Below are 27,305 nucleotides of genomic sequence, written 5' to 3'. Positions count from 1 at the left end.
CTTGGGGGGAGGGGAACCAAAGGGTACTGAAGTACTAACATCCTGACTCTTAACTCTATTATACTTACAAGATTGACTGATTTTGGTTTGCATAAGTCATGAACATTTTGCATACAATTTGTATTGAATACATTCGTTAATATTCTCGGTGTTTTAATGGTTATAAAGTACGAAACTAAATATTAAAATATGTTATAATCTTACTCTCTTTTCTCAATTCGTTTCAGGTTATTTTTTTTAATGGTTACTTCTACCATTGTATCCCTGTGGGACAGCAGGTAGTCTAGGAACTTAGACGCTAAACTCCAGGTTTAGTTAACCGCGGTGGACACAGCAGATAGCCTAATACTATTTTGCTACAAAACAAACAAACAAATAAATCTCTACCGTTATGCACCAAACGAGACTTATTTGGAAAGCATAATTGCTGAGCGTAGCAGTTCGTCCTTTTTTGGCTTGGCCTGGCATGGCCAGATGGTTAAGGCACTCAACTCGTAACCTGAAAGTTGCGGGTTCGAATCCCCGTCACACCAAACATGCTTGCTATTTCAGCCGTTGGGACGATATAACGTGACGGTCAATCCCGTTATTCGTTAGTAAAAAAGTAGTTCAAGAGTTGGCGGTGGATGGTGATGATTAGTTGCCTTCCCTCTAGTCTTACACTGCTAAATTAGGGATAGATGGCGCAGATAGCCCTCGTGTAGCCTTGAGCGAAATTCAGAACAAATCTTCCTATATGGCTTTGTTTTATTATTAAATTTTGGAGAGAAATATTACCTCAAACCGAATGGGACTGAAAGCCATATTCTTGTTCTAATGTTTAAATGAAAGGGTACGAGTGTCAAAGTGTTTACACCTTGTTTGTTTTAATGAAGAACACGAAACTTGCCCAGATTACTAGGCTTAACTTACCGTATCAGAATTTGATTTACCTAAAGATCAGACAGATTAACTACTTGTTAAACAAGATCATACATCGTAAATACCCACGTTCTCAATTTTTACTTTTTCCGAAAAATTTACGTGTCAGAAAATGCTTTATAATTAATTATTTAGTAATTTCTATTAGGCAAAACAAAACAAAGAAACATCAGTCGGAAATGTAGTTTGTTAAAAACTGTGGAGAACGAGTTGATAGAAGTAATGGGGTGATGATTACGCATAAATGTTTGCTTGAGTCATTGACAGAAAAAAACTAGTAAAGAAAAAAAACAACAAACGAAATTCAACATGACGTCACTATACGTCATCATAACATATTATTTTAGCTTAATAAAAGTAATAAACCATTTAAGCTACAACGATTTTGTTTGTTTGCAGTTCAGCACCAAGCTACACAATTGACTATCTTTGCTGTGCCCATCACTGGTATCGAAACCCGGATTTTAGCTATATAAACTCGCAACTTTCTAATGTGCCACCAGAAGACTTAGTTTTTGCAATAACAAGGAATCGCCACAATATATATGAGAAAAATCAGTTATTATTTTAGCTCTTTGCTGTTTGTTGTTAAGCGAAAAATGGGCTTTCTTTGTTGTATCCACCTCGGGTAGCGAAACCCAGTTTTTACCGTGGTTAGCTCTCAAACTTATTACAGGTTCTGAAGACAGGCTTACTTCTATGTATTAATATCCAAGAGTATTTACAAGGATATAGATAATATAGTAACACGTTGACAATAAGAGCATCACAGGACAGGTGGTGGCCTCGTTGTTTACGTATCCGACTGCGAATCTGAAAGTCCAAATTTTCAGTTCAGATATGCCACTGATGAAAAAAAAGAAAAGAAAAGAAAAAACAGTGTTTGCTAGCTTATAAAAAGAAAAATATTTCAATAAAAGAGCCCCCAGTATGTGATAAAGCCCTCTGCTAATTCGCTATATTTTATAAAGTCAGTTACTAGTGATAAAAATACTGACAACAAAAGTTCAGATTTTACAGGGTTTTTTTTTTATTTCGCGCAAAGCTACATAAAGGCCATCTGCGCTAGCTGCCCCTAATTTATCAGTATAAAACTAGAGGAAAGACAGCTAGTTATCACCACCCACCGCCAACTCTTTGGCTACTCTTTTACCAACGAATAATGGGATTAACCGTCACTGAAAGAGCAAGCATGTTTGGTGTGATTGGGATTCGAACCCGCGACCCTTGGATTTTACAGGGACAGAAGTGAAAAAAATATTATATACAAAATCCAACTGTACGTTGGATATTACACAATGAACCCTCGAATCTAGCTATTTAATATACGTATTGCATGATGTTGAAAATACCACTAACAATCCATAAAAGCGAAGGTCAAATACCATTATTCAATCAAATAGGAGTAGCCCAACAGTTGGCGGTGTGTTTTTCTATCCCATCAGTTCAAAATTAGGGACAACTATACACAGATAACAGTTGTGAAACGTTGCGGAAAAATTCCAAACCAAGCAAACCAAGCACCAGGATATAGTATAACCATGCTTTATGACGTTAAAAAGTGCTTATATATATTATACACATTTTTTTATTTTTTTATGCGTTTCGTCTTATCTGTAATATACAATAAAACGACAACAAAAAAATTATGGGGCCAAAATTGCACGTCTAGACGCGTGAGAATATTTGACAAGTAGCATTGTTTAAAGATGTCATCGAACCATTATGGGATAAACCACAGAAGGTGTTCCCCATTCGTCACCAACAGAGGAGGAAAACAGTAGATGTAACCTTGCTTCCAACTGTTAACACTTTGATCTAATCTACCGTCTCCCGCTGGTTGAAAAACACCTGTTCTCCAATAGAGCCCACACAGTTAGAAGTGTTCTCAACAAATTTAGAAAATGTCCACTTGTATGTAGCAAATTATCTACGGTAGTGTCCTCTAGCGGTATATATTTTGAGGAATTGCAGAAGAAATCATTACGTTTAGTTTCAGTTTGCAGCAAAAGGGTAAACTTCCTGAAAATATATCGTATCTTTACATAGAAGTATTAGAAATGATTATACATCAAGCACTTTGTGAAAAAAAAAAACACACACCTGAAAACGAAAACTCACGAACCGTGCAAGATAACTATTGATACATAACTTCACGCATAACTGAAAATGTTGTGAATAATGCGGGCACCCAACTAATACATCCATGTATTCTAATTATTATAACTTTTATTTTTCGTCTTTGTTGATTAATAATATTATCTTTTTTTTTTACTTGATCATACATTTTATAAAAAAAAGAATGCAGTATGTATCCCCCCTTTCGGTGAGGCCCGGCATGTCCAGGTGGTTAAGGCACTCGACTCGTAATCGGAAGGTCGCGGATTCGAATCCCCGTCACACCAAACATGCTTGCTCTTTCAGCCGTAGGGGCGTTATTATGTGACTATTCGTTTGTAAAAGAGTAGCCCTAGTGTCGGCGGTGGGTAGTCATGACTAGTTGTCTTCCCTCTAGTCATACACAGCTAAATTAGGGACGGCCAGCGCAGACAACTCTTGAGTAGCTTTGAGCGAAATAAAAAAAAAGTATCCCTCTTCAAAATACCTGTTTTCCCCTTATTAGAATTTAAAATTGATTTTAGACTTTTGTTCTGACTTACATCTTAACACCAATTTCCAAGTAAACCAGTTCAGTCAAACCTGAGAACACCCCAGTTTCAAGGGCTTCCTCATTAATTTTGTATTCCACTGTATCCTGTATCTCAGAACGGCTGGTATGGGTATTAACACTTTTATTGATAAGCAGAGAACAACGTTTTGACCTTTCTAGGTCATTTTCAGGTTAACAAGGACGGTCGAAACGTTGTTCTCTGCTTATCAATAAAAGTGTTAATACCCATACCAGCCGTTCTGAGATACATTTTTATTTCATGTGGGTTTCTCATCATCAAGAATCCATTATATCCTGCTCTAGTCAAGAGTTTACCCATCAAGTTACATTTTGTCATTGTCCAGACAATAAATGTTGATAAAAAAACAATACTCTGCATTTTAATACTCCACACAGTGTCAGGGACCATTTAAACTTAGTACACTAGAAATGGACTTACGACAAAAATAATGAACCGAGTAAGACAGTATTTTTTTTCGTTTGTTTGAGACTTGTGAAAACAATGATGTTTAATGTATATTCTAAATGTCTAGTTTTCAGAAGACCAAAGCTCTGTCGTTAGGCTAGGACAATCGTTCCGTTAAACACGATTCGGTCGTTTGGCCAGGACAATCGTCTGGTAAAACATGATTCAGTCGTTAGGCCAGGACAATCGTCTGGTAAAACATGATTCGGTCGTTAGGCTAAGACAATAGTTCTATTAAATGTTTCTGTCGTTAGACTAAGACAATGTACGGTAATACACGATTCGGTCGTTAGGCTAGGATAATCAGCGGAGAAGAGATACTCGGTAATTGGCTCTTTACACACAACTGTACATCGAATCAGTTGTTTTCTTACTCATATAACTTAATTATTGTTTCCAGTTTTACCCATTCACACAATAATGCGTTAATTAATAAACGTATAAGTAAGAATACTTAGAGATAAGCAAATAAAAGGGCATTTGAACACCAAAAATGAATAAACTCACAATATTGTTTGTTCTTTACAGTAAAAATATAATTATTTTAACATATATTCCTAACAAGTAACGCATGTACGTAGTATTTATTATCTTTATATTTGCTGTAGATAGATAAGTGTAAGTAATTTGTAACACACATACGTTAATAATGACTAAATTCGATGGCGTAGGAAGAAACCCCACAATTTTTTTTAATCTGTTCCAAAGAAAATGCATCAAAATTGGGAAAATTACTTCCAGGTAAAGCAAATGAACGCGTGCAATTTAATCCAGAACACGAACGCTTTCAGGGTTCTAAGTTAGCTCTAGACTCCGGGCGTAATGGGTGTGGTTAAGCCATGCATTCCGTCGCTTTGATTGGTCAAATAAACCTTGCCCCTTCGCTTTTAATTTGTCTCCCACACCTCTATTATTTGTTCGTGAGTGCATAAGATAATAGATTTGTGAATTCAGGCTCAGGAATATGGTAATAATTAATTTGGGGATTCAACTATCTTATGTAAACAACTGGTAACAAACCATAAGGCATGAAAACATATTCTTATTGGTTTCGTAGCTTATACCAGGTCAACACAAACAGTATAGTACCCCACTGGGGGACAGTGATAAGTTTACGTACTTACAACACTAAAATCCAGGGTTCGATTCCCCGCCTACTGTGGCTTTCCTATAAAATAAACAAATTTACTAACTATTAAGTACAGAATAAACCTGAAACAAGCACTGGAAGTATTCAATATCATAACACTAACAGTATAACATTGAAATTAGCACCAAAAATAGTCGTTATGTCTGTGTTTTTTTCAAAAAGCAAAGCCCCATAGGGCGATTTGCTGTGTCCACCGAGAAGAATCGAACTCCTGATTTTAGCATTGCAAATCCGAAGATCCAGCCGGAAACAATAGTCCTTATCATAACGCTAGCAATATAACACTGAAACTAGGACTAACAATAGTCGATGTCATACTGTTTCATAAAGAATCTTTCTAAAATCCTGTCTAAATTTTCCTCATTAACAAACCAGATGTTTATAACCTTCCAAAAAACTCTTTGTATAACTTTGTCTTGATACAAATTCTATATTGTATGAACTTCTTTTACACGTCACTTACAACATTTTTTTCACCAGATATTTTTAACAATAGATTAAACTTATGATTGTTACTGGACACGTCATTAAAGTTATATAAATCATTATTTCTTCTATTTCAACCAAGATTCGTCAATCATTTATACAATACAAGCTTATTTTACACGTTTCCCATGTCAACCAACTGTATTTCAAGAGGTAGCTCACGAAGCTTCATTTTTGAAACACCCGATAACACAGAGAAGACTTTATTTTTTATGAATGTTATACGATAAAAAATGTCCCTCTTTATATTATTACGGACATAAGTTTTTGTCACTGACGTTAACATTGTAGTCTAGGTTATCAGTATCATTAACACCAGATTATTTGTTACTACCAACACTATTACCGTACTCTATGTTATCAGTATCATTAACACCAGATTATTTGTTACTACTAACACTATTACCGTAGTCTATGTTATCAGTATCATTAACACCAGATTATTTGTCACTACTAACACTATTACCGTTGCCTATGTTACCAGCGTCATTAACACCAGATTATTTGTTACTACTAACACTATTACCGTAGTCTATGTTATCAGTATCATTAACACCAGATTATTTGTTACTACTAACACTATTACCGTTGCCTATGTTATCAGTATCATTAACACCAGATTATTTGTTACTACTAACACTATTACCGTTGCCTATGTTACCAGCGTCATTAACACCAGATAATTTGTTACTACTAACGCTATTACCGTAGTCCTTGTTATCAGTATCATTAACACCAGATTATTTGTTACTACTAACACTATTACCGTAGTCCTTGTTATCAGTATCATTAACACCAGATTATTTGTTACTACTAACGCTATTACCGTAGTCTATGTTATCAGTATCATTAACACCAGATTATTTGTTACTACTAACACTATTACCGTTGCCTATGTTACCAGCGTCATTAACACCAGATAATTTGTTACTACTAACGCTATTACCGTAGTCCTTGTTATCAGTATCATTAACACCAGATTATTTGTTACTACTAACACTATTACCGTAGTCCTTGTTATCAGTATCATTAACACCAGATTATTTGTTACTACTAACGCTATTACCGTAGTCTATGTTATCAGTATCATTAACACCAGATTATTTGTTATAACTAACACTATTACCGTACTCTATGTTATCAGTATCATTAACACCAGATTATTTGTTACTACTAACACTATTACCGTAGTCTATGTTATCAGTATCATTAACACCAGATTATTTGTCACTACTAACACTATTACCGTAGTCTAGGTTATCAGTATCATTAACACCAGATTATTTGTTACTACCAACACTATTACCGTACTCTATGTTATCAGTATCATTAACACCAGATTATTTGTTACTACTAACACTATTACCGTAGTCTATGTTATCAGTATCATTAACACCAGATTATTTGTCACTACTAACACTATTACCGTTGCCTATGTTACCAGCGTCATTAACACCAGATTATTTGTTACTACTAACACTATTACCGTAGTCTATGTTATCAGTATCATTAACAACAGATTATTTGTTACTACTAACACTATTACCGAAGTCTATGTTATCAGTATAATTAACACCAGATAATTTGTTACTACTAACATTATTACCGTTGCCTATGTTATCAGTATCATTAACAACAGATTATTTGTTACTACTAACACTATTACCGAAGTCTATGTTATCAGTATAATTAACACCAGATAATTTGTTACTACTAACACTATTACCGTAGTCCTTGTTATCAGTATCATTAACACCAGATTATTTGTTACTACTAACGCTATTACCGTAGTCCTTGTTATCAGTATCATTAACACAAGATTATTTGTTACTACTAACGCTATTACCGTAGTCTATGTTATCAGTATCATTAACACCAGATTATTTGTCATAACTAACACTATTACCGTACTCTATGTTATCAGTATCATTAACACCAGATTATTTGTTACTACTAACACTATTACCGTAGTCTATGTTATCAGTATCATTAACACCAGATTATTTGTCACTACTAACACTATTACCGTAGTCTATGTTATCAGTATCATTAACAACAGATTATTTGTTACTACTAACACTATTACCGTAGTCTATGTTATCAGTATCATTAACACCAGATTATTTGTCACTACTAACACTATTACCGTTGCCTATGTTACCAGCGTCATTAACACCAGATTATTTGTTACAACTAACACTATTACCGTAGTCTATGTTATCAGTATCATTAACACCAGATTATTTGTTACTACTAACACTATTACCGAAGTCTATGTTATCAGTATAATTAACACCAGATAATTTGTTACAACTAACACTATTACCGTAGTCTATGTTATCAGTATAATTAACACCAGATTATTTGTTACTACTAACACTATTACCGTAGTCTATGTTATCAGTATAATTAACACCAGATTATTTGTTACTACTAACACTATTACCGTAGTCTATGTTATCAGTATCATTAACACCAGATTATTTGTTACTACTAACACTATTACCGTAGTCTATGTTATCAGTATCATTAACACCAGATTATTTGTTACAACTAACACTATTACCGTAGTCTATGTTATCAGTATCATTAACACCAGATTATTTGTTACTACTAACACTATTACCGTAGTCTATGTTATCAGTATCATTAACACCAGATTATTTGTTACTACTAACACTATTACCGTAGTCTATGTTATCAGTATCATTAACACCAGATTATTTGTTACTACTAACACTATTACCGTGGTCTATGTTATCAGTATCATTAACACCAGATTATTTGTTACAACTAACACTATTACCGTAGTCTATGTTATCAGTATCATTAACACCAGATTATTTGTTACAACTAACACTATTACCGTAGTCTATGTTATCAGTATCATTAACACCAGATTATTTGTTACAACTAACACTATTACCGTAGTCTATGTTATCAGTATCATTAACAACAGATTATTTGTTACTACTAACACTATTACCGTAGTCTATGTTATCGGTATCATTAACACCAGATTATTTGTTACAACTAACACTATTACCGTAGTCTATGTTATCAGTATCATTAACACCAGATTATTTGTTACTACTAACACTATTACCGTAGTCTATGTTATCAGTATCATTAACACCAGATTATTTGTTACTACTAACACTATTACCGTAGTCTATGTTATCAGTATCATTAACACCAGATTATTTGTTACTACTAACACTATTACCGTAGTCTATGTTATCAGTATCATTAACACCAGATTATTTGTTACTACTAACACTATTACCGTAGTCTATGTTATCAGTATCATTAACACCAGATTATTTGTTACTACTAACACTATTACCGTAGTCTATGTTATCAGTATCATTAACACCAGATTATTTGTTACAACTAACACTATTACCGTAGTCTATGTTATCAGTATCATTAACACCAGATTATTTGTTACTACTAACACTATTACCGTAGTCTATGTTATCAGTATCATTAACACCAGATTATTTGTTACAACTAACACTATTACCGTAGTCTATGTTATCAGTATCATTAACACCAGATTATTTGTTACAACTAACACTATTACCGTAGTCTATGTTATCAGTATCATTAACACCAGATTATTTGTTACTACTAACATTATTACCGTAGTCTATGTTATCAGTATCATTAACACCAGATTATTTGTTACAACTAACACTATTACCGTAGTTTATGTTACCAGTGCCATTATTACCTGAACACCAAAAAGCTGAAAACCTTAGGTTTTCAGACAGACAGTGTCCACAGAAGATTAAATATCAGTACATCTTGCTATACAGTATTATACAAGAACTTTAATAAGTTAAGCATTTCGAGGTTTACATGAGATAATTATATCTGTCGTCACATCTGTTCAGGTTTCATTTTACTGCTTTGTTTTAGAATGATCATGTTTCTCTACAAAGCAGTTGTTACATAACTTACATTTCAAAGCATCACTAATAAGTTACACGTTGTATGACAGTCTGTGTAAACCAGCCACAACAGCTTTAATTTTTACCCTCCTGAGCTGCTACTAGATTTATAGCACTAGAAATAGAGTTTCGATACCCATGGTGGGCACAGCACAGAAAGCCAACTGTTTACTTTTGTGGTTTACTACCAACAAACAAACACAGATTACTGAAAGTGTGAGAATTAGCTGAAAAAATTGAAGTTAGCACATGTTTTTATACCATTCTCACCTCGTTTCTCTGTATTGTATCTGTGTATGTGTATATATAAATAACAATGAGTTGTACACATGCTTGTTCTGTTATTGCAACCCAATCGTTTACTTCGATGAAGGTTAATTTTAATTTCTGATCGAAACAATCAATCTGCATAGATGAGAACTAAAAAGCCACCCAATAATGAATGTAACTAATTAAATATACTGTTCTAATTCTCTTACATACACACATTAAAATGCACTTTTGGGTATTTTTTTCTGTTATCAACATTTTCGGCCATAATCCTAACAACATCTTTCAATGGTCGGCCGGCTAATAAGATTCAGATTAATTTTAACAAGTTAACATTTCAAGATAATCTATGCATATAATAAACAAACATAAAATAAATAAATATGTTAAATATTGCAACCAATATTTTTAATGAAAATAACATTAAAAACAAAACAAAATAACTCATTTATGAAACACGTAAACGCGAGTCATATCACAAAATACTGATGATTTAAAAACAAAAAATCCCAACTACAAAATTTCTATCATCAACAAACCATCTTTTCTTTTTCTTTTACATCAGCATAATGACACTAAATTAGAAGTAAACCTGTATTACAATGTCGGTCATTTTCGGAAACCTGAATGTTTGTTTCTAGGCCTGGATCAGTTGAGTAACATACCGGTAACAAACACCACATTTTTAATCAACAGCAGCAGACGTGGTACCTTAGATAATGTGTAACATTAACTATAATCGTGTTTTTAAATCTTCGTCGGGAAAAATTAAGGATACCTGATGCCTAAGGAGAAACATTAAAACTGTGTAAGAATTATTATGATGTAACATTAGAGTTTAATAAGTATAATAAACATTAACAGATTTTTATATTACTTGAAAGATAGGACCCTGGCTATATTTTCCCTTAGGCGTTTAAGCAAGAACAGTAAATGTCATTTACCAGGTTTACCGCTAGAAAGGTGTTCGAATTAGGCCTAATGATAATCTAGCCAGAGTCATTATGGATATTTCAGCAAACTCTACTCACCACTGTTATAGCAACTAACTTACCTTATCTATAAAAACCTTATTACTATTATTTTAAGAAAGGATTTTTGGATAAATATAAGTGAATGACTCGTCGTTTTCACTTATCTACGTAGAACAGAAAAAATACCAAAGTTTACCTTGTCCCTTTTGGCATTTTAAATAGTCTGTAGTAAAACCTACCGTTTCTATGTAATTAGTTGAATGTCGTAAAAACAATCCCAACAGACTAAAATAAATAATTGTGATTTTTATCATAGTAAAATTGAAACACACACACACACGTACATGTACAAAAAGAAAAAGAATAAATCAGTATAGATTGTTTTCCTGAAACGCTTTGGGTTACGTTGACTATGTTAGTTGCAAATTTTAACTCGTTCTGATACGAGGTCGTTTCTCTTCTATATATCAAAGGTAAGCGCGAAGACTCAACGTTAACATTCGGTGTTCGATTCTTGTGATTGTGTGTGTTTCTTATAGCAAAGCCGCATCGGTCTATCTGCTGACCCCACCGAGGTGAATCGAACCCCTGATTTTAGCATTGTAAATCCATAAACTTACTGTTGTACTAGCGGGAGGCACTTTTGAGATTGGCACAGCATAGATAGTAGACCTACGACGTACAGAGTAAAAGCCTTTTAGATTTACTTATTTTTCTTATAATGGCCCGTCATGGCCAGGTGTGTTGAGATGTTCGACTCGTAACATGAGGGTCGCGGATTCGAATCCCCGTCACACCAAACATGCCCACCCTTTCAGCCGTGGGGGCGTTATAATGTGAAGGTCAATCCCACTATTCGTTGGTAAAAGAGTAGCCCAAGAGTTGGCGGTGGGTAGTGATGACTAGCTGCCTTCCCTCTAGTCTTACACTTCTAAATTGGGGGCGATAGCGCAGATAGCCCTCGTGTAACTTTGCGCGAAATTCAAAACAAACAACTTCTTATAATACTATTTCTCGAAAATTTGCTTTGCTAAAATAATTAAGCTAATGATTTCCAAGTTCAATCTCTTGCACACAGTGTGTAAATGTTGTGCAGTTTTGTTTTTGTGCGCTTTTAAAGCATTTATGGTAAATATTTGTTTACTACCAAAACAACTGACATTGTTAAGAATCAGTAGACCATAACACAACAAACCACTGTTAAATGCCTAAATGTAATCATGGTTAGTAGATTACTAACTGGTCATGTTCTATCTGACGGCCGTGCATCTTGTCAAGTTCTAAATCCCCAATCGGAACACATCTTTGTGATCTGAGTGTAGGAATATTTTTTGTAAAACCAAAAGCTGCTACATAACGTTTTCTTAGGTGATCAGTTTTTGATGACGCCATTGTACCTACGAAATACTAAACAATATTAAATTACACTATGTAACATAAATTTTGTTCTTGGATAGTATGTGTTATTTTTAATTGCTTTTGTTGTAAAAGTACAGAAAATGGCCATTATTCCCTTCAAACTTTGTTTTTGTGACTTGGATAATGAAAATTAGATTTAACCTAATTTCTATCTATGTAAAAACGAGCAAATTTACACATTTTCATTTACATAAGGTCTGAATAAAACAACATATGGATCAAGATTTACATGTATTTATACTAAAGTTATACAAAAATGTTTAGAAGTGAGTAGTTTTTCGAGATTTGCGATTGTAATGTAAATCACTTCCACGTATCAGTCCCCAAATATAGTCTCCCATCATCTTTTCGTTTTACGCTCCCAGGTCACAAAAGCAAAGTTTGAAATAAAAATAGGTCTTTTCCATTTACTTTAGGCATAAGCAATTGGGAAATAACACTTTCTGCCCAGGAACAAGAAAAAGTAAAAATTTTGTTACATAGTGTTATAGTTCTAATACATATCGCTTCACCACAAATTTGCATCAAGTACTGCTGTCACCGATTTGCTGATTTCCTTATTAAAATCATTTAACGTAATGTGTTCAAAAATCAGTATATTATTACATAAGTTTACTTCTTAATTAATTACTACTATATTATTACTAGGAATTAATCACTAATTAATTCTTATCCTACGTTTCGGCTTCTAATATACTACAGTTCTCCAGAAAAGTCTTCTGTTGTGGTTCAGAATCCAAATTCGATCGTAGATCATTCTGTTATCCACTCGAATCAAACTAAATGTCTCCTATGCTTTGTTGATTTTTGTGATAAGTTGACTGTGTTTGTTTGTTTGTTTGTTTGTTATTTTCATGCAAAGCTACACGAGGGCTATCTGCACTAGCCGTCACTAATTTAGCAGTGTAAGACTAAAGGGAATGGAGTTATTAATCACCAAACACTGCTAACTGTTGGGCTACTCTTTTAACAACGAGTAGTGAGACTGACCGTAAAGGGCAAGCACGTTTAATGAGACAATGATTCAAGCTCGCGACCCTCAAATTACGAGAGAAGTGCCACACCTGGCCATGTTTTCAAAGAGAAAATACATAACAAGAAATTTGTTACTGGGCTCTGGGCCATAAGATCGTGTCAATGTATGTTTTTGTCTTCCACTGTCAAAATTATTATATGGCACAAGAAGCTTGTTGCTGAACTTCAGAAAAGTAACTACAACTGTGATCTTCCTACAGCAAAGCCACATCGGGTTATTTGCTGTACCCACCAAGGGGAATCGAACCCCTGATCTTAGCGTTGTAAATTATTAAACTTACCACTGTTCTAGTGGGGGACAGTAAGTAGTAAAACCACTTGGTTTCTTCCCTTTTTGTATTATTTTATAAATAAGACAACAAATAATAAATGTTATGGAGCTGTTTATAGTGATGTTGAACCAAGTATGAAAACTTATATTGTGTTTGGGAAATATTCCGTATTTTTATTATTATAAATTTTACCCTAGAACATATACAAAATAGTAAGTGTATGCGCAATACAGACGTTTTCCACTATTAACTTGAACGTTCCAGTTTTCTGCGCAAATCTACACAAGTCCTAACTAACTACGTATAGTTGGTTGGTCTCGGACCAGCATTTTGTGTGTGCAGCTTCGAACTGAGAATTCATATTACCACCGTAAAAATAAAATAAAAAACATAAATTCATCTTTGCAATTTGGGGACGTAGATGCGTTACAAGAGTGACAGTCAAGTCTCATTATTCGATTAGAGTAGCCAACGTGTTGGCGGTGGGTAACGTTGACTAGCTGCCTTCACTATAGTCTATCACTCCACAATTAAGTAAGGACGGTTAGTACAGATAGCGCTCGAGTAGCTTTGCGCACACTTCAGCTGAAGCAAAAACCTGCACATAGATGTCCCTAATTACAAGCTATCTGCTGTGTCCACCGGTGGGAATCGAACCCCAGATTTTAGCGTCGCAAATCCGAAGACTTACAGCTGTCCTAGTTGATAGGACAGAGGTTTTTTGATGTTTTTGAAATTTTGAGGGCTATCTAAACTGGCCGCTCCTAAGTTAGCAGTGATAGACTAAAGGAAAGGCAGCTAGTCAATACCATCAACCGCCAACATTTCGACTACTTTTTTTACCGCATAATACAGGGACTGATCGTAACATTATAACGCTTTCATGGCTTAATGGTTGATAATGTTCACTAATGGAGATTCGAACCCGTGACCCGCAAAGTGCGAATCAAACGTCCTAACAATGCCAAGGGTCTATCTGCATTCTGCCTACCGTGGGGAATTGAACCCCAGATTTTGCAATGTTAGCTCAGAGACTTACCGTTGACAACTACTGATCATAAAACTTTATGTATAGTAATTAATTAGTGTAACCTGACGTAAAAAAGAGAGAGAGAAAGAAAAAACTTTTCTTTAATTACACATAGTCACTTCTTTACGGTGGCTCAGCGTTTTAAGTCTGTGGGCTCATGAGGCTAAAATCCGGGGTCCGATATTCCGCGGTAGGCTCAGAGCAAATAGCTCTAACTTGTTCAGCATATATTAACGTTTTAATTAACAAGTATAGTAAAAGACAAGTAGAGTCAGAAAAGTTTGGTAAATAATTTTTTAAGAAGCCCAGTGAAACTTTTTGGTTTAATGCAAGGTGTTAAATTCAGCCTTTATTAGCAAATGCTGTTTTTGTATTAATAATAACAACAATAAACAGTTTGCTCTATATTCATGCGGCACTATGGTGAACATGTTATTCACGTGTTTTTCAAACACTTGGTGGCCTGGCATGGCCAGATGGTTAGGGCACTCGATTCGTATTCTGAGGATCCCGGGCTCGAATCCCCGTCACACCAAACATGCCCGCCCTTTCAGCTATGGGGCCGTTATAATGTTACGGTCAATCCCACTATTCATTGGCAAAAGAGTAGCCCAAGAGTTGGCGGTGGGTGGTGATGACTAGCTGCCTTCCCTCTAGTCTTACACTGCTAAATTAGCGACGGCTAACGCAGATAGCCCTCGTGTAGCTTTGCGCGAAATTCAAAAACAAAAAACAATGTAAACACTCGGCTGTACGACACGTTAAATGGTTACCTGGATCTTGTTCTATAGAATTTTTTCTGCATCACAGTTTGTGTTCCACGTGTTTATTTTGCTTCCCTTAATATAGCTAATTAAACTTAGCGAGTGCAGGAAACATCGGAAGTTACCTGAAACGTCGAGTTCAATCGTCTGTCGCTACACTTGTAGAAACTTAGTCAGTTTGCGCAGTTACACAACTTAAGTCTCTTATGTTGAGCACCAGTTTATCTTGTACTTTACTTACCACCTGTTACCTAAAATATCTAGCATTCTTTTGCATGTCTCGATAACAAAAACTTCTCACTTAAAAAACAAAGAGAGAAAAAACACACTTTGCATTTAGTTTTAAATGCAAAACTATCCATACTGGGCCCCCATCATGAAAAATCGAACTCCGGATTTTAGCTTCATGAGCCCACAGAGAAGTGAAAACTGATAGTTCACTTGGTAAAGCAACTCTTCCTTTCACTGTTGATCTCGGTTGTTCGAATCCCATAATACAATGATAGTAACAGTTTGTGGTACGTTACGATGTGACATAATTTCTGACATTAAAAGAAAAAAAAAACTTTCGATATTCACGAAGAGAATTAGGAAGTTTAACTTTTGATTTTTTTATTGACGTGTTGTTTCGATTAGTGCTCTGGTTCGAGGGACGATTGGAATGCATTCGGTATTGTAAGGTTTTTCCGACTTTAGTTTTATATAATAACAAAGAAACTAGTTCCTCTATCAGACGATGCTATACATAAACGAAAACACCCAAACGTATGTAAAAAAGCACTAATATATTCTTATTAAGAGGAAGCATACTGAGATGGAATGATAGTGAAGAAAAACGAAGCTGTTAAGGCAGGATAAATACACATTCAACGTAGACAGGATGGCAGTAAACAGATCAGAGGCGAAAGTGTGTATACATGTAGGATGGCATAATCCAATACATCCGATCAGAGATCTGATCAGAAGGAAATTTAAGCGAAACCTACTATCAAGTGTATGAAGTCAGTTCACGTTCTAGCAGAGGGAGGTGGCTCCTGTTAGAGGTACATAAAGCAGCAACCTATCAACTCATACAGCTGTCAAGGGACTTACATTACAGGTACTTTACGAGGCTCACATTTCCTGCGGGAGTCACCCTCATAATCCGAAATAAATCTTGACCATTGACAGTAAGGTCTCAAAAATATGGAAAGGATCAGCAGTTCTGCTAAGAATTCGTAAAGCTACATAAATCACACGGGTTTCAGATCCCACTTGGCCAGTCACACGTGGAATGTAGATCACCTTATTAACGCCGTGGGTGGTGGCGTATTCAGAGCTAGTCATTTGTCTCTACACTATTTGAATTCGCCCTGTCTTGTCACGTGGTGTCATTCTCCAACAGTGTGGTATATAGAAAGTGTATTGGCGCTGACCTACGCTCCTGATTCATATGATATAAGCTTATGTAAGAGCGATTTTAGCTCCTAAAGTTTCCTCGGTCATTGTGCAATAACAGAAGGCGATGTACACAACGTGTCAAATGTCTCAAAGATTTGAGAATACAAACTAAAAGTCTTTGTATGATTAGTTCTTTGTATGGTTGGTTCTTTTGTTAAGTAAAAAAGCATTTACAAACAGTCGAAGAAGTAAACTACGTAAATACACAGACTTGGCTATAACACGTTATATCTACTGGTCATAAATCTATCTTGACTACGTAATTGTCCAACATTATTTCTACATCAACCAGATGGAAACCATTCGTCTTTTCGAACACTTTTTCCCCTAGCTATTATACACTAAACTGCTTGTGGGTTGGTCTATGGCTTTCTTGGTTACGGAGTTCCTAATGATATATCAGTCACAAAAATGTTAGTAAAAATACCATTAATATTACAATTCACATCTAGAATTACTAAAAAATAGATGATTTAACGTAATATTTATTATTATTTTTACACTGAACATTGCTCAATCCTATGCAACATGTACTCCTCACGAGCGGTTGACAGTTTAACAAAAGGTCGGTAATTTGAAAGTTAAACTACGTGATTGCGATGACTTGATGAAAATGACACCTCAATGAAAGACTTGTATTTGATTCGCCGCTCTTTTTATTATTATTATTGTTGTTGTTTTCGGCCAAAATATTTTACGCTTTGTTAGTAGTCACAAAATTATTTCTAAGATATAGATAACAGTGCATTACTGAACTGGATATATTTGTACCATTTTTATGAAATACATTATTCCAATAACAATAAAGGTGTTGTAGGGGCGCATTTAAAACTTATATGTGTTGATTTCAAACTTCTTATCAGTCACTGTTATAAATTAAACTTATATCTTGAACAACCGTACACAGCAGAACGTATCCGGTATATAACAGTTTCAAGATAGGCCTAAGTTTGTTTTGTGTTTCTCCTTTCTCTCAGCCATAATTTTCTTCAATTACTTTCATTCTTAGATGCATCTGAACCATTTTTTTAATCTCTTTGCGTTTTATGTAGTGAAAATAACAGTTATTTACTTGTTTGACTTGCAATTTGAGGATCGCGGGTTCGAATCCCCGTCCACTCAAATATGCTTGCCCTTTCAGCTGTAGGGACGTTATAATGTGACGTTCAATCACTCTGTTATTTGGTAAAAGAGTAGCCCAAGAGTTGGCGGTAGGTGGCGATGATAAGCTGCCTTCCCTGAAGTCTTTCACTGCTCAGTTTGGGACGGCTAGCACAGATAGTCCTCGTGTAGTTTGCATGAAATTCAAACCAAATCAAACCGTTTCTTTTTATGTTTTTATATTCGGTACAAAATTACACAATGGGCTATCTGTGCTCTGCCCATCGCGGGTATTGAAACTCGATTTTTAACATATTAAAACACCAGGGAAGGGGAATTGTTTTCTATGATAAAGTTTTTAAACCTTTCCTACATATCACACACTTAAAAATGGTTTTAGTGCAAGACCGTACAATGGGATATTTTGCGCTGTATTTAATACAAAGATAGAATCTTGAATTTTAGTGTTATAAGTCCTCAAGTTTACCGTTGTGCCACTATGGGGCAATTTCCCTCAATGGTTGTTGAAAGTTTCGTTTTCTGTGGTAAATTTCGTTATTTCTTCTCAATAACGAGCAGGTTAAGTCGTGAAAATAATATAATGTTAAATTACCTGTTCCCTAATTCTCATGTGATGTGACACAAGTAGCACTGTTGAAAATATTTCACCATATTAATCCAGTTCACGCCGTAACACTTGTCACGCAATCTACCAACATAAATACCATGTCAAGCACTGTTACTATGTCCGTTGTATCTGAGGTAGCTTGGAAAACCTCGTTATTGGGCGAATGGCATCGCTGGCTCTATAGTGTGAGTGTCATAATTATTACTATGTGTTACACTTTCATTCAGTTGCAATTAGCAACGATAAGCCATCTAACTCACGTGGTTTTCTCATCCTTTAGCGTAAATCCATATAATGGACTATTAATGCTGCATCCACAGTGAGGATCGAACTTAGAATCGGAAGCCTTTTACATATGTGATTTCATTTTCTGAATACACGTTAAATGTTTCACGCTGAATAAAAGCAGGTGGAAAAAGCCGTTAATCTCTGGAACTATAATGGGAATCTGATTTGGTTTGTTTCAAATTTCGTGCAAAGCTGCAGGAGGGCTACATGCACTTCGCATTCTGAAATACATGTAAACCTTCAACATCTCCAGAGAAAAAAATGTCATAAATGGAAGTCTTTCACACCCTCAAATATATATGAATAAAATTATCAAATCGAGTCTTCCGTATTTCAAAACATATAAACAGAATTAAAAAGTAAATTACCATATACACTTCAATAAAATAACGGTTATAGAAAGGACAAGTTAGCTGTACATAACACTGGAGAAACACATCGTTTTGTGACACAGTTGTAAGCTCTAAATATGAGCTGTTATTGTAGTTTATACAAATTTATAAATCACATATATAAAGGCATTTTTTATAATCAGACCACTGCCACAGTGCTATTTCTAGGGTGGTCTGGAGATATGCCCCCCCCAGAAAGTGTTTGAAAATTTAATGATATGAAATGGAATCATAAGCCATTTTAATTACGAACGTTGAATAGACATTGTGCAGCGTATTGAATTAAAATAAGCATGTTTTAATACACACGTTGTAGCTGTACGTGCCATGAAAAAAAAAAAGGTGTCTTGGTCATGACCCGACTGGCTTTACTACTTCCTACGGCCCTGGGCGGTGTACAAGTGGAGTGAAGTTATATCCAAGGATAGAATGAAATATACCCGTATAATATTGCGATTCCAACTATACGAAATGTTTCGACAATAACCTATTAAGTGCTTAAACTGTTTAAAAAATGATATATGTAATATAGAAAACAATCCAATAAAATCGTGTTTCTATTTATTGACCTGTCAAAAATTATAAATGTTCAATGGTGATTTTTAATACACTACTCATTTTGATATTTAAGCAGTACTTGTTTGAGTGTATATATATATATATATAAAATTTGTTTTGAATTTCGCTCAAAGCTACACAAGGGCTATCTACGCTAACCATCCCTCATTTAGCAGTGTAAAACTAGAGGATAGGCAGCTACTCATCACCACCCACCGCCAACTCTTGGGCTACTTTTTACCAGTGAAGAGTGGAACTGACCGTAACATTATAATGACCCCACTACTGAAAGGGCGAGTATATTTAGTGCGATGGAGATTCGAACCTGCGAACCTCAGATTACGAGTCGAGTGCCTTAATCACCTGGCCATGCCGGGTAATTTATACATATGCTCAAAGTCAAAATATTTTTTAAAATGAATCTCTTCCCAATCTCAAAAATACAATAAAATATTGAATAAGTGACTACACAAGTAAAAAAATCTAATCAGTCTGTGTTACACACTTTTATCGTGTTTTTTTTATCCTGTATAATAAGTTATTAACTATTTTATTGTATCTTTGAGACCAAAAAGAATCTTATAAAAACGATTATTGTGGTGTAATAAATCGTTGGTTTTTTTAAAATAAGAATATTCGTTTCAATATTACTCATTTGTTGAAAACCAGATGAAACCCAAAGATCTGATCAAATTTATACACCTTTCACTGACATTTGTGACATAAACCTCAAAATACTCTAACCACCATCTTGAAAACACATAGCAGTATAACACAAGTTACCTGGTTTATCCAAGCTACAACTACAAGAGATAAAAACATAACACTAATGTTAAACTAAGTTAGAAAGATCTAAAAGAAAAAATTTAAAATAGATAAGCTAAAGTGTGATTTATTATTAAAAACATAAGTCAACTCTGCTGAGAAATATGTGCAATAAATGATAATATTGCGTCCAAATTGAAGATTTACCAATTTAGTCACACAAAAAAAGATTAGATGGAGCCTAATAAATATGTACGAATAGCATTTGCTTGTCTTCTTATAACACCAAAATTCCCAATACTCGGTAAAAGTTTCTCATACGTGATAATTATTCCTTATAGAAATTATGTTAGAACACTAAAACAGACAAGAGAAATTTCATGAACTTATGAATGAAAGTTAAGACTAAATTATAACACGTCAACCAAACTACATCTACCACATCCAATACCGACGAAGTCTTTCGCTCAGTACTTGGGTTCATCAAGTCAGCTGGGATACGACAGACATAATAATGGTCTAGCACTGCTGGTATCATCAACTTTCATGACTAACTGTTATGATGTGAACTAGATCAAATATGCGAATCCTAATTTTCATCCATTTTATTTTAAAAAAGAAGTTGAAATCAAAATTTTAGGCTGAGAATTAATACCAAAATATCATTTATTTAATTGTTTTTATTTTCAGATCTACAAAGTGCTTGTGCTCAGAACTCTGAGGCCTGGCCGCGCATTACAACTAAACGTTATTAGCCAACACAGTAAAATGAAGTCCAGGTATAATCACTTTTCTCGTATAAAAATATACTAGTAGCAGTACTATCAGTTGAAACTAGTTTATGTTGACTTGGATCAATATTTACTGTTTCGTAACAACACAGGGAAGGTGGGTTTTAGTTTTAAAATTTGGACTTAAATGATCAAAGATTACTGGAACATGAATGTACTTCCATTATTAAAGCCACTTCACAACAACGTAAGAATGATACTTTGAATTTGAAAAAAACAACACGAGTCAGTCAGTTCACTATCACATGAGCCATCTGATAAACTAGCTCTTCAAGACCTTGGTCACTACATTCTTTCCGTATTTAGTTAAAGCATGAATCAGTTTGTAAAAGTCACGTTATTAGAGGGCGCAGTTAAAAATATATTTTATCCTCGAAGATATGATAAGTCATCTCTTGAGAGGAAATTATTCATCAAACACACGTGTTACGGCCGAAACGGGAATCACGTAGAAAATAATATAAATAATGAATTTGTACAGTGCTCTGAGAAATTAAGTTTTTACACTTTCCGTGGAAAAAAAAAAAGAGAAACGGAGATATAAATAAAACATTATATACTTCTTTTGGTATAGTTACATCATTGCATATTGCTCTTAGTTTCCATGGCCACGAAACTGTAAGAAGAAACCCTTACCATATTCTTCTCAAACAAAGATTGACTATCCACGAAAAGTTCCCCAGATACGTCAGTGAAAGAACGTGTAAAATTTTAAAAAATATATTACAATTCTTCTAAAGAAACGTTGGGTTGTCATTTCTTCTCTAAAATGCTTTTTCGATTTGTTTTATAACTACTCAGTGTTGGATAGACGAGGGATTATAAAGTGGTGTACAGGAGAAACGTGACATCCACGCCACAGTGCTATGATTGATGGAAATGAATAAATAACAGATGGTTCGTATATCCTGTTCTTGTTAATTTCTAATCCCGCCCTTTCTTGGTAAGGTCTGAACGATTTAGAAAGTCCTGTAAAGTCTTCCGCAAAACGTCCAACATCGAAACTAACGAACAACGTCAGCGAAGAGACGTTAATCTCTAAGACAAAAAAAAATTGTCTCACGCACATTGCCATACTCTGAATCTTCAGTGCTAACTCTCAGACATTTTTGTAGAACTACGTTACACTGAAGAATTCTCGCGAAACTAAAATTTGGAATACTTACATTTCATTCTCTTCGGCCAATCTTGTTTACGTCTCGGCATGTTTCGACGGTGTGTCGTACAATTCCGGTTATAGGAGTGACAGGCGTTTACACTGAAAAGCGCTCCAGAAAGGTGTGATCACACGCAGCGCACTTCACGCTGTCGACTTACCATTCAGTAAGCTCAGATATTCTGACGTCATGAACTGCACTTGGCATCATGGGAACTCCCAGCCCCTGAGGGCGGATCTATGACGTTTTCAGAGTACTACGCCATCTAGTGACTATTATTAATGTTCTTATGATCGCAGCTACATCCAATTACTTGACGTATTAATTACGTTCGGTTAAAAACAAAACCTTGCACCTAATTAATGATAATTAATTAAGATTTTTAAAGTGCGTGAGATGGGCGAAACCACGAGATATATAAGAAACTCGAAAATTAACAAATTCAGCATAATCAATATAAGTTGGGGGCAGGTCCTCTGAGACGTTACAATAAATAAACAACCAAAAGCAAAAAAAGGTGGCACACGAAAACAAAATATGACAATCATTAGCCCTAAAGAAAAGTGAAACAGTTTAAATATTTAACTTATATATGTAATTTGCAACTGTAAGCTGAGAGTGTAAGTCACATTTTCGTCTGAGTAGGAGGTACATAAAAATAAGTCAAGAAATTTAACAAATGCAAAAATATAAATTTAACTTTAAGGCTAAGGCACCCTTTGAGCTTTAGGCTCGGGCTAATTGACCCTAGTTGGGGAGTGGGGAAGCGTATCGGTGAACATATATTTCACCACTACAAAACCCGTGGTTGTGGACCACAGATTTAAAAAATAAAATGTTAAGAACAAACTCTTGAATTTCAACAAATATAATTGAGAATACTACACTATAATCACAGTTTGAATGTTTTAAAAATCTGTAAACATCTATAACTCTTCTCTCTGGTAGTCTTACTGGTATTCACAGGAAACGAACCCAAAATGACTGCCTTATAAGCCTCAGAACTTTTACCCTTGAGAGTCACTAGAAAACTTTTGTTAAAGCGCAAAGATATGCAATGGATCATCTGCTCTGTACTCGCTGCTGCTATCGAACCCATATTTTTAGCGTTCTAAGCCCCCAACCGTTGAGCCAGTGAACTTTGTTCTTTATGCTCTATCGCTGTGACAGTATTATCTGTTGTTACAATAATCCATTACTTTACTCAATTGTGACTTATCGTATCTGTTTTTGACAGTATTAATGTGTTTCTACAGATGAATAATCGTTGCATTCTCTTTTATCTTAGAATTATCAAAGTTTTTGTTTGTTTGTTTTGAATTTCGCGCAAAGCTTCTCGAGGGTCATCTTTGCTAGCCGTCCCTAATTTAGTAGTGTAAGACTAGAGGGAATGCAGCTAGTCACCACCACCCACCGCCAACTCTTGGGCTACTATTTTACCAACGAATATTGGGATTGACCGTAACATTATAACGCCCCCACAGCTGAAAGGGTGAGCATATTTGGTCAAAGTTTTTGAAAAATGTAAAAATAAGTGTGCAAAAATATTTGAAGAGAACAACAATACTAAAGTATCTAGTTATTATTTTTTATTTCAATGGCTTAAACCCCTTCGAGCAGATATCATCTGTACAAAATGTTTGCAAGTAATCAGGTATATTTTTAATAATGAAGGGCACTAAGTTATTGTTATTTTTTAAACCTTTTATCAATACGAGAACCGCCAAATACAAACTTATGTTACTTAGATGTTGTTTGCTTCCAAATTTACAAATTGAAAATAAAATTTTGAATAACAGCAATCTTGTTAAAGGTTTATGTCCTTTATGAAATCTTCTGTGCAGTTTTTAAGTTACATGAAATATTGTAAAGTAATTCCAGTCATGACAATGTACTGAAGATTTGGTGCCATGTTCATTTCCAACGTACGTAATACTTCATGGTAGGTCAATGAGGTATTTCTCACGCATGTCTTCATTTTACTGTTTTGAGAGGTGATCATAAATATTACTGTCATCCATTCCCACGTTTTAGAAACTGTTCAAAATCCTTTCAAACTTATAATAACCTTTGAATTACCAACTTGATTAAGACCTATTATTCTATCATACTCATTGGCCTAAACATTTGGGTAAAATCGCTCTATGTGAAATTATATAGGAAATCCCAGAAGTAAGGTGTAGACTTGTAATATTCACCGCATTTTTGCTTCTGTGACCACTTATAATTGACCTCGTAGCTAACAAAGTCCTGGAGTCCTAAGCAATTTGATGAAAAGCTTGTTTGAAAAAAATGTGTTACAAAGCACTGTCAGAGTCCTGTCAGTAATTTAAGGGCTAAGGTACCTTAATTATATGTCATTTTTGAGCTTCTAACTTATTTTCCAGTACTTTATAAACATACATATATTTTTAATTTTCGGTATTTTCTGTCCTTATAGACCTATTAATCCAAATTTTCTTATTAAAGTGTGCTGTGTAATAGATTTATATTTATTTAAATTAGAGTACATATTAAGCTCTTAAAAATTTCGTTGGAGGAAGAGTATACTTTATAATTTACATAACAAAATTATGATTTTTTTTTTTAAAGTCTAGACAGAAACTAACTGATAGTTCATATGTTAACTTCATTTTCTCTTTTTTTATTTTCATTTCTTTAAAACAAGGATCTGAATTAATAGGGTTAAGTAAACCAAAACAACTCAATTAATGTGCACAAAAACAATACTTAAAATATTTTCATATTTTTTGAAAATTTATATATTTTCATTTAATAAAAGCCTACTTAGCTGAATTATTCCCAAATGTATAGATCTATCAAGTACATGTAGTTATTAAACTTCCAAATGAAACAACCATTAACAAAAAATAAAATAACAATGAGTCATTATAAATATTTAGATCTGCTTGTTTGTTTCCCAAGAGCACAAAATTCATACACAAAAATATACACTCTCCATCAGAGAAACTATGAGATTTAATGAAATATATGCTTAAAAAAAACAAACCAAATGTGGACGTACAAACATCTAATATGACTAAATTTAAAAGTTCTACAATTCTTTAAAGTTCACAGGAAATACTGGTTAAATGAACTTAAGAACTGATACAGTTTACCATATTATTCAAACTTAAATCATTATTTACATGTTAAATGCATTAGCAATTCTGGTTTACTAACACACATTATAATAGAAATTACTTTGTTGAAAAGGTTAAGAAGTCCACCTTATTAGGAACTATTTCAACAAGGTTATTCTTCCTTTCTCATAAACACTTTCATCTTAGTGATTGCATAGTTCTTAAGCTTTAAGATTTTATTTAATAGCTCTTAAGTTACATGACTTTTAACATGGTTCCTTCCTTAGAAGATAGGAGTGGAATAGAATTTTTGTTGGAATTCATTTTTGTTCTAAAATATTGCATGAATAACAGTGGGGAATTTTTTTTTATATGGCTTATGACTGATTCATAGATGGATTTTTTGTTTGTTTTGACTTTTGCACAAAACCACGAAAGCTATTTGCACTAGCCATTCTTAATTTAGCAAGGTAAGAGTGTAGAGGAAAAGTAGCTAGTCATCACCATCGACTGCCAGTTTTTGGACTACTCTTTTATCAATGAATAGTGAGATTGACCATCACATTATAATGTCCCCATGGCCAAAAGGGTGACTATGTTTGGTGTGACAGGTACTCGAACCTGCAACTCTCAGATTACAAGTCAAGCACCCTAACCACTGCTGGACAGATCTGGTATACTAGTTTTTGATGGTCACTGTGGCAGTAAGAATATCAGATGGAAGAAGCAGGACACAGGAATATTCCTTATTTACACATATAATGTCCTTTTTAATAAAACAACATTAAAGAAATCTTTAAGTAACTCTAATATAAATCCACATAAGAAGTCTAAGAATGTGATGTTATTGGAATATTACACAGTAGAATGGTCTATGCTGCCAAAAAATATATTCTTTTCCATATACAAAAATAAAAAACTTAAGTAAGTATCTAAATTGTAAAGAAACCAGGTTTGTGTCAGTGTTTGAAATCTGGATCTAAGGATTATCATGTTGTTATCACATTTCTATTTGAAATCATGGAAATAACACAAGAAATAGTGGAAAATAATATTTTGATTAAAATTTGGTTAAAAATCTTTTTATTCACAAACTTAAATTTTAGTAAGAAGTTAAATTATTGAATACCCATTTTTGTTTGGTAACGAGGTGTTCTTTAATTATGATAACTTTAAAAATTCAAAAAAACTGACCAATTTCTAATGGAAATTATAATTAACAGAGAAACTACAATATTTGTAACATCAGAATCTTTTCAATATAACCCACAGATAATAGGGAAAATGTGATAAAACCTTGTAAGAGGTTATTCTTGTACAACCAACTTTTCCACGTTTATGTGCAGAGAAGAAAGTTAAATTTAGTTACTTATACTTCTTGTCGAACATATTAGTGAACTGCTATAAAAATGTTGTACTACTGGTAGTAGTTACTTAAACCTGTTATTCATGCCTTTTCTCAATAATACATACATTACCATCTTAAGTATTAGGAATACAGTAACAATCTATTTCAGAAAACTGCAATTTTTAAACTTGTAAGATACAAAGAAAGTACTCTTCCAAATTGTATTGTCTAATATGGGTTTAATATGAAGAGGTTTCTTTCTTATGTCTCATTCATCCACACTTAGGTTAACTATTATTTACCTTTTTGATGATATAACACCATGTCTATCCTCCACAAA

The 27,305-nt window shown here is 34.2% G+C and overlaps 1 protein-coding gene across 1 annotated transcript in view; it reads right to left on the bottom strand.

The window, feature by feature from the left end:
- Nucleotides 1-22,706, bottom strand: part of LOC143237607 (protein tiptop-like) — a 106,669-nt gene extending 83,963 nt beyond the window's left edge. The window contains exon 1 of the mRNA XM_076477046.1: nucleotides 22,544-22,706. Coding sequence (XP_076333161.1) covers nucleotides 22,544-22,583 — 40 coding nt within the window. The 5' untranslated portion in view covers nucleotides 22,584-22,706. The remainder of the gene's footprint in view (nucleotides 1-22,543) is intronic.
- Between the last annotated feature and the right edge of the window lie 4,599 nt (nucleotides 22,707-27,305).

Source organism: Tachypleus tridentatus, chromosome 13, assembly GCF_004210375.1.
Source record: "Tachypleus tridentatus isolate NWPU-2018 chromosome 13, ASM421037v1, whole genome shotgun sequence".
Taxonomy (NCBI): domain Eukaryota; kingdom Metazoa; phylum Arthropoda; class Merostomata; order Xiphosura; family Limulidae; genus Tachypleus; species Tachypleus tridentatus.
Note: the sequence above shows the minus strand (reverse complement) of the source record. Positions and strands in the feature narration are given on the sequence as shown.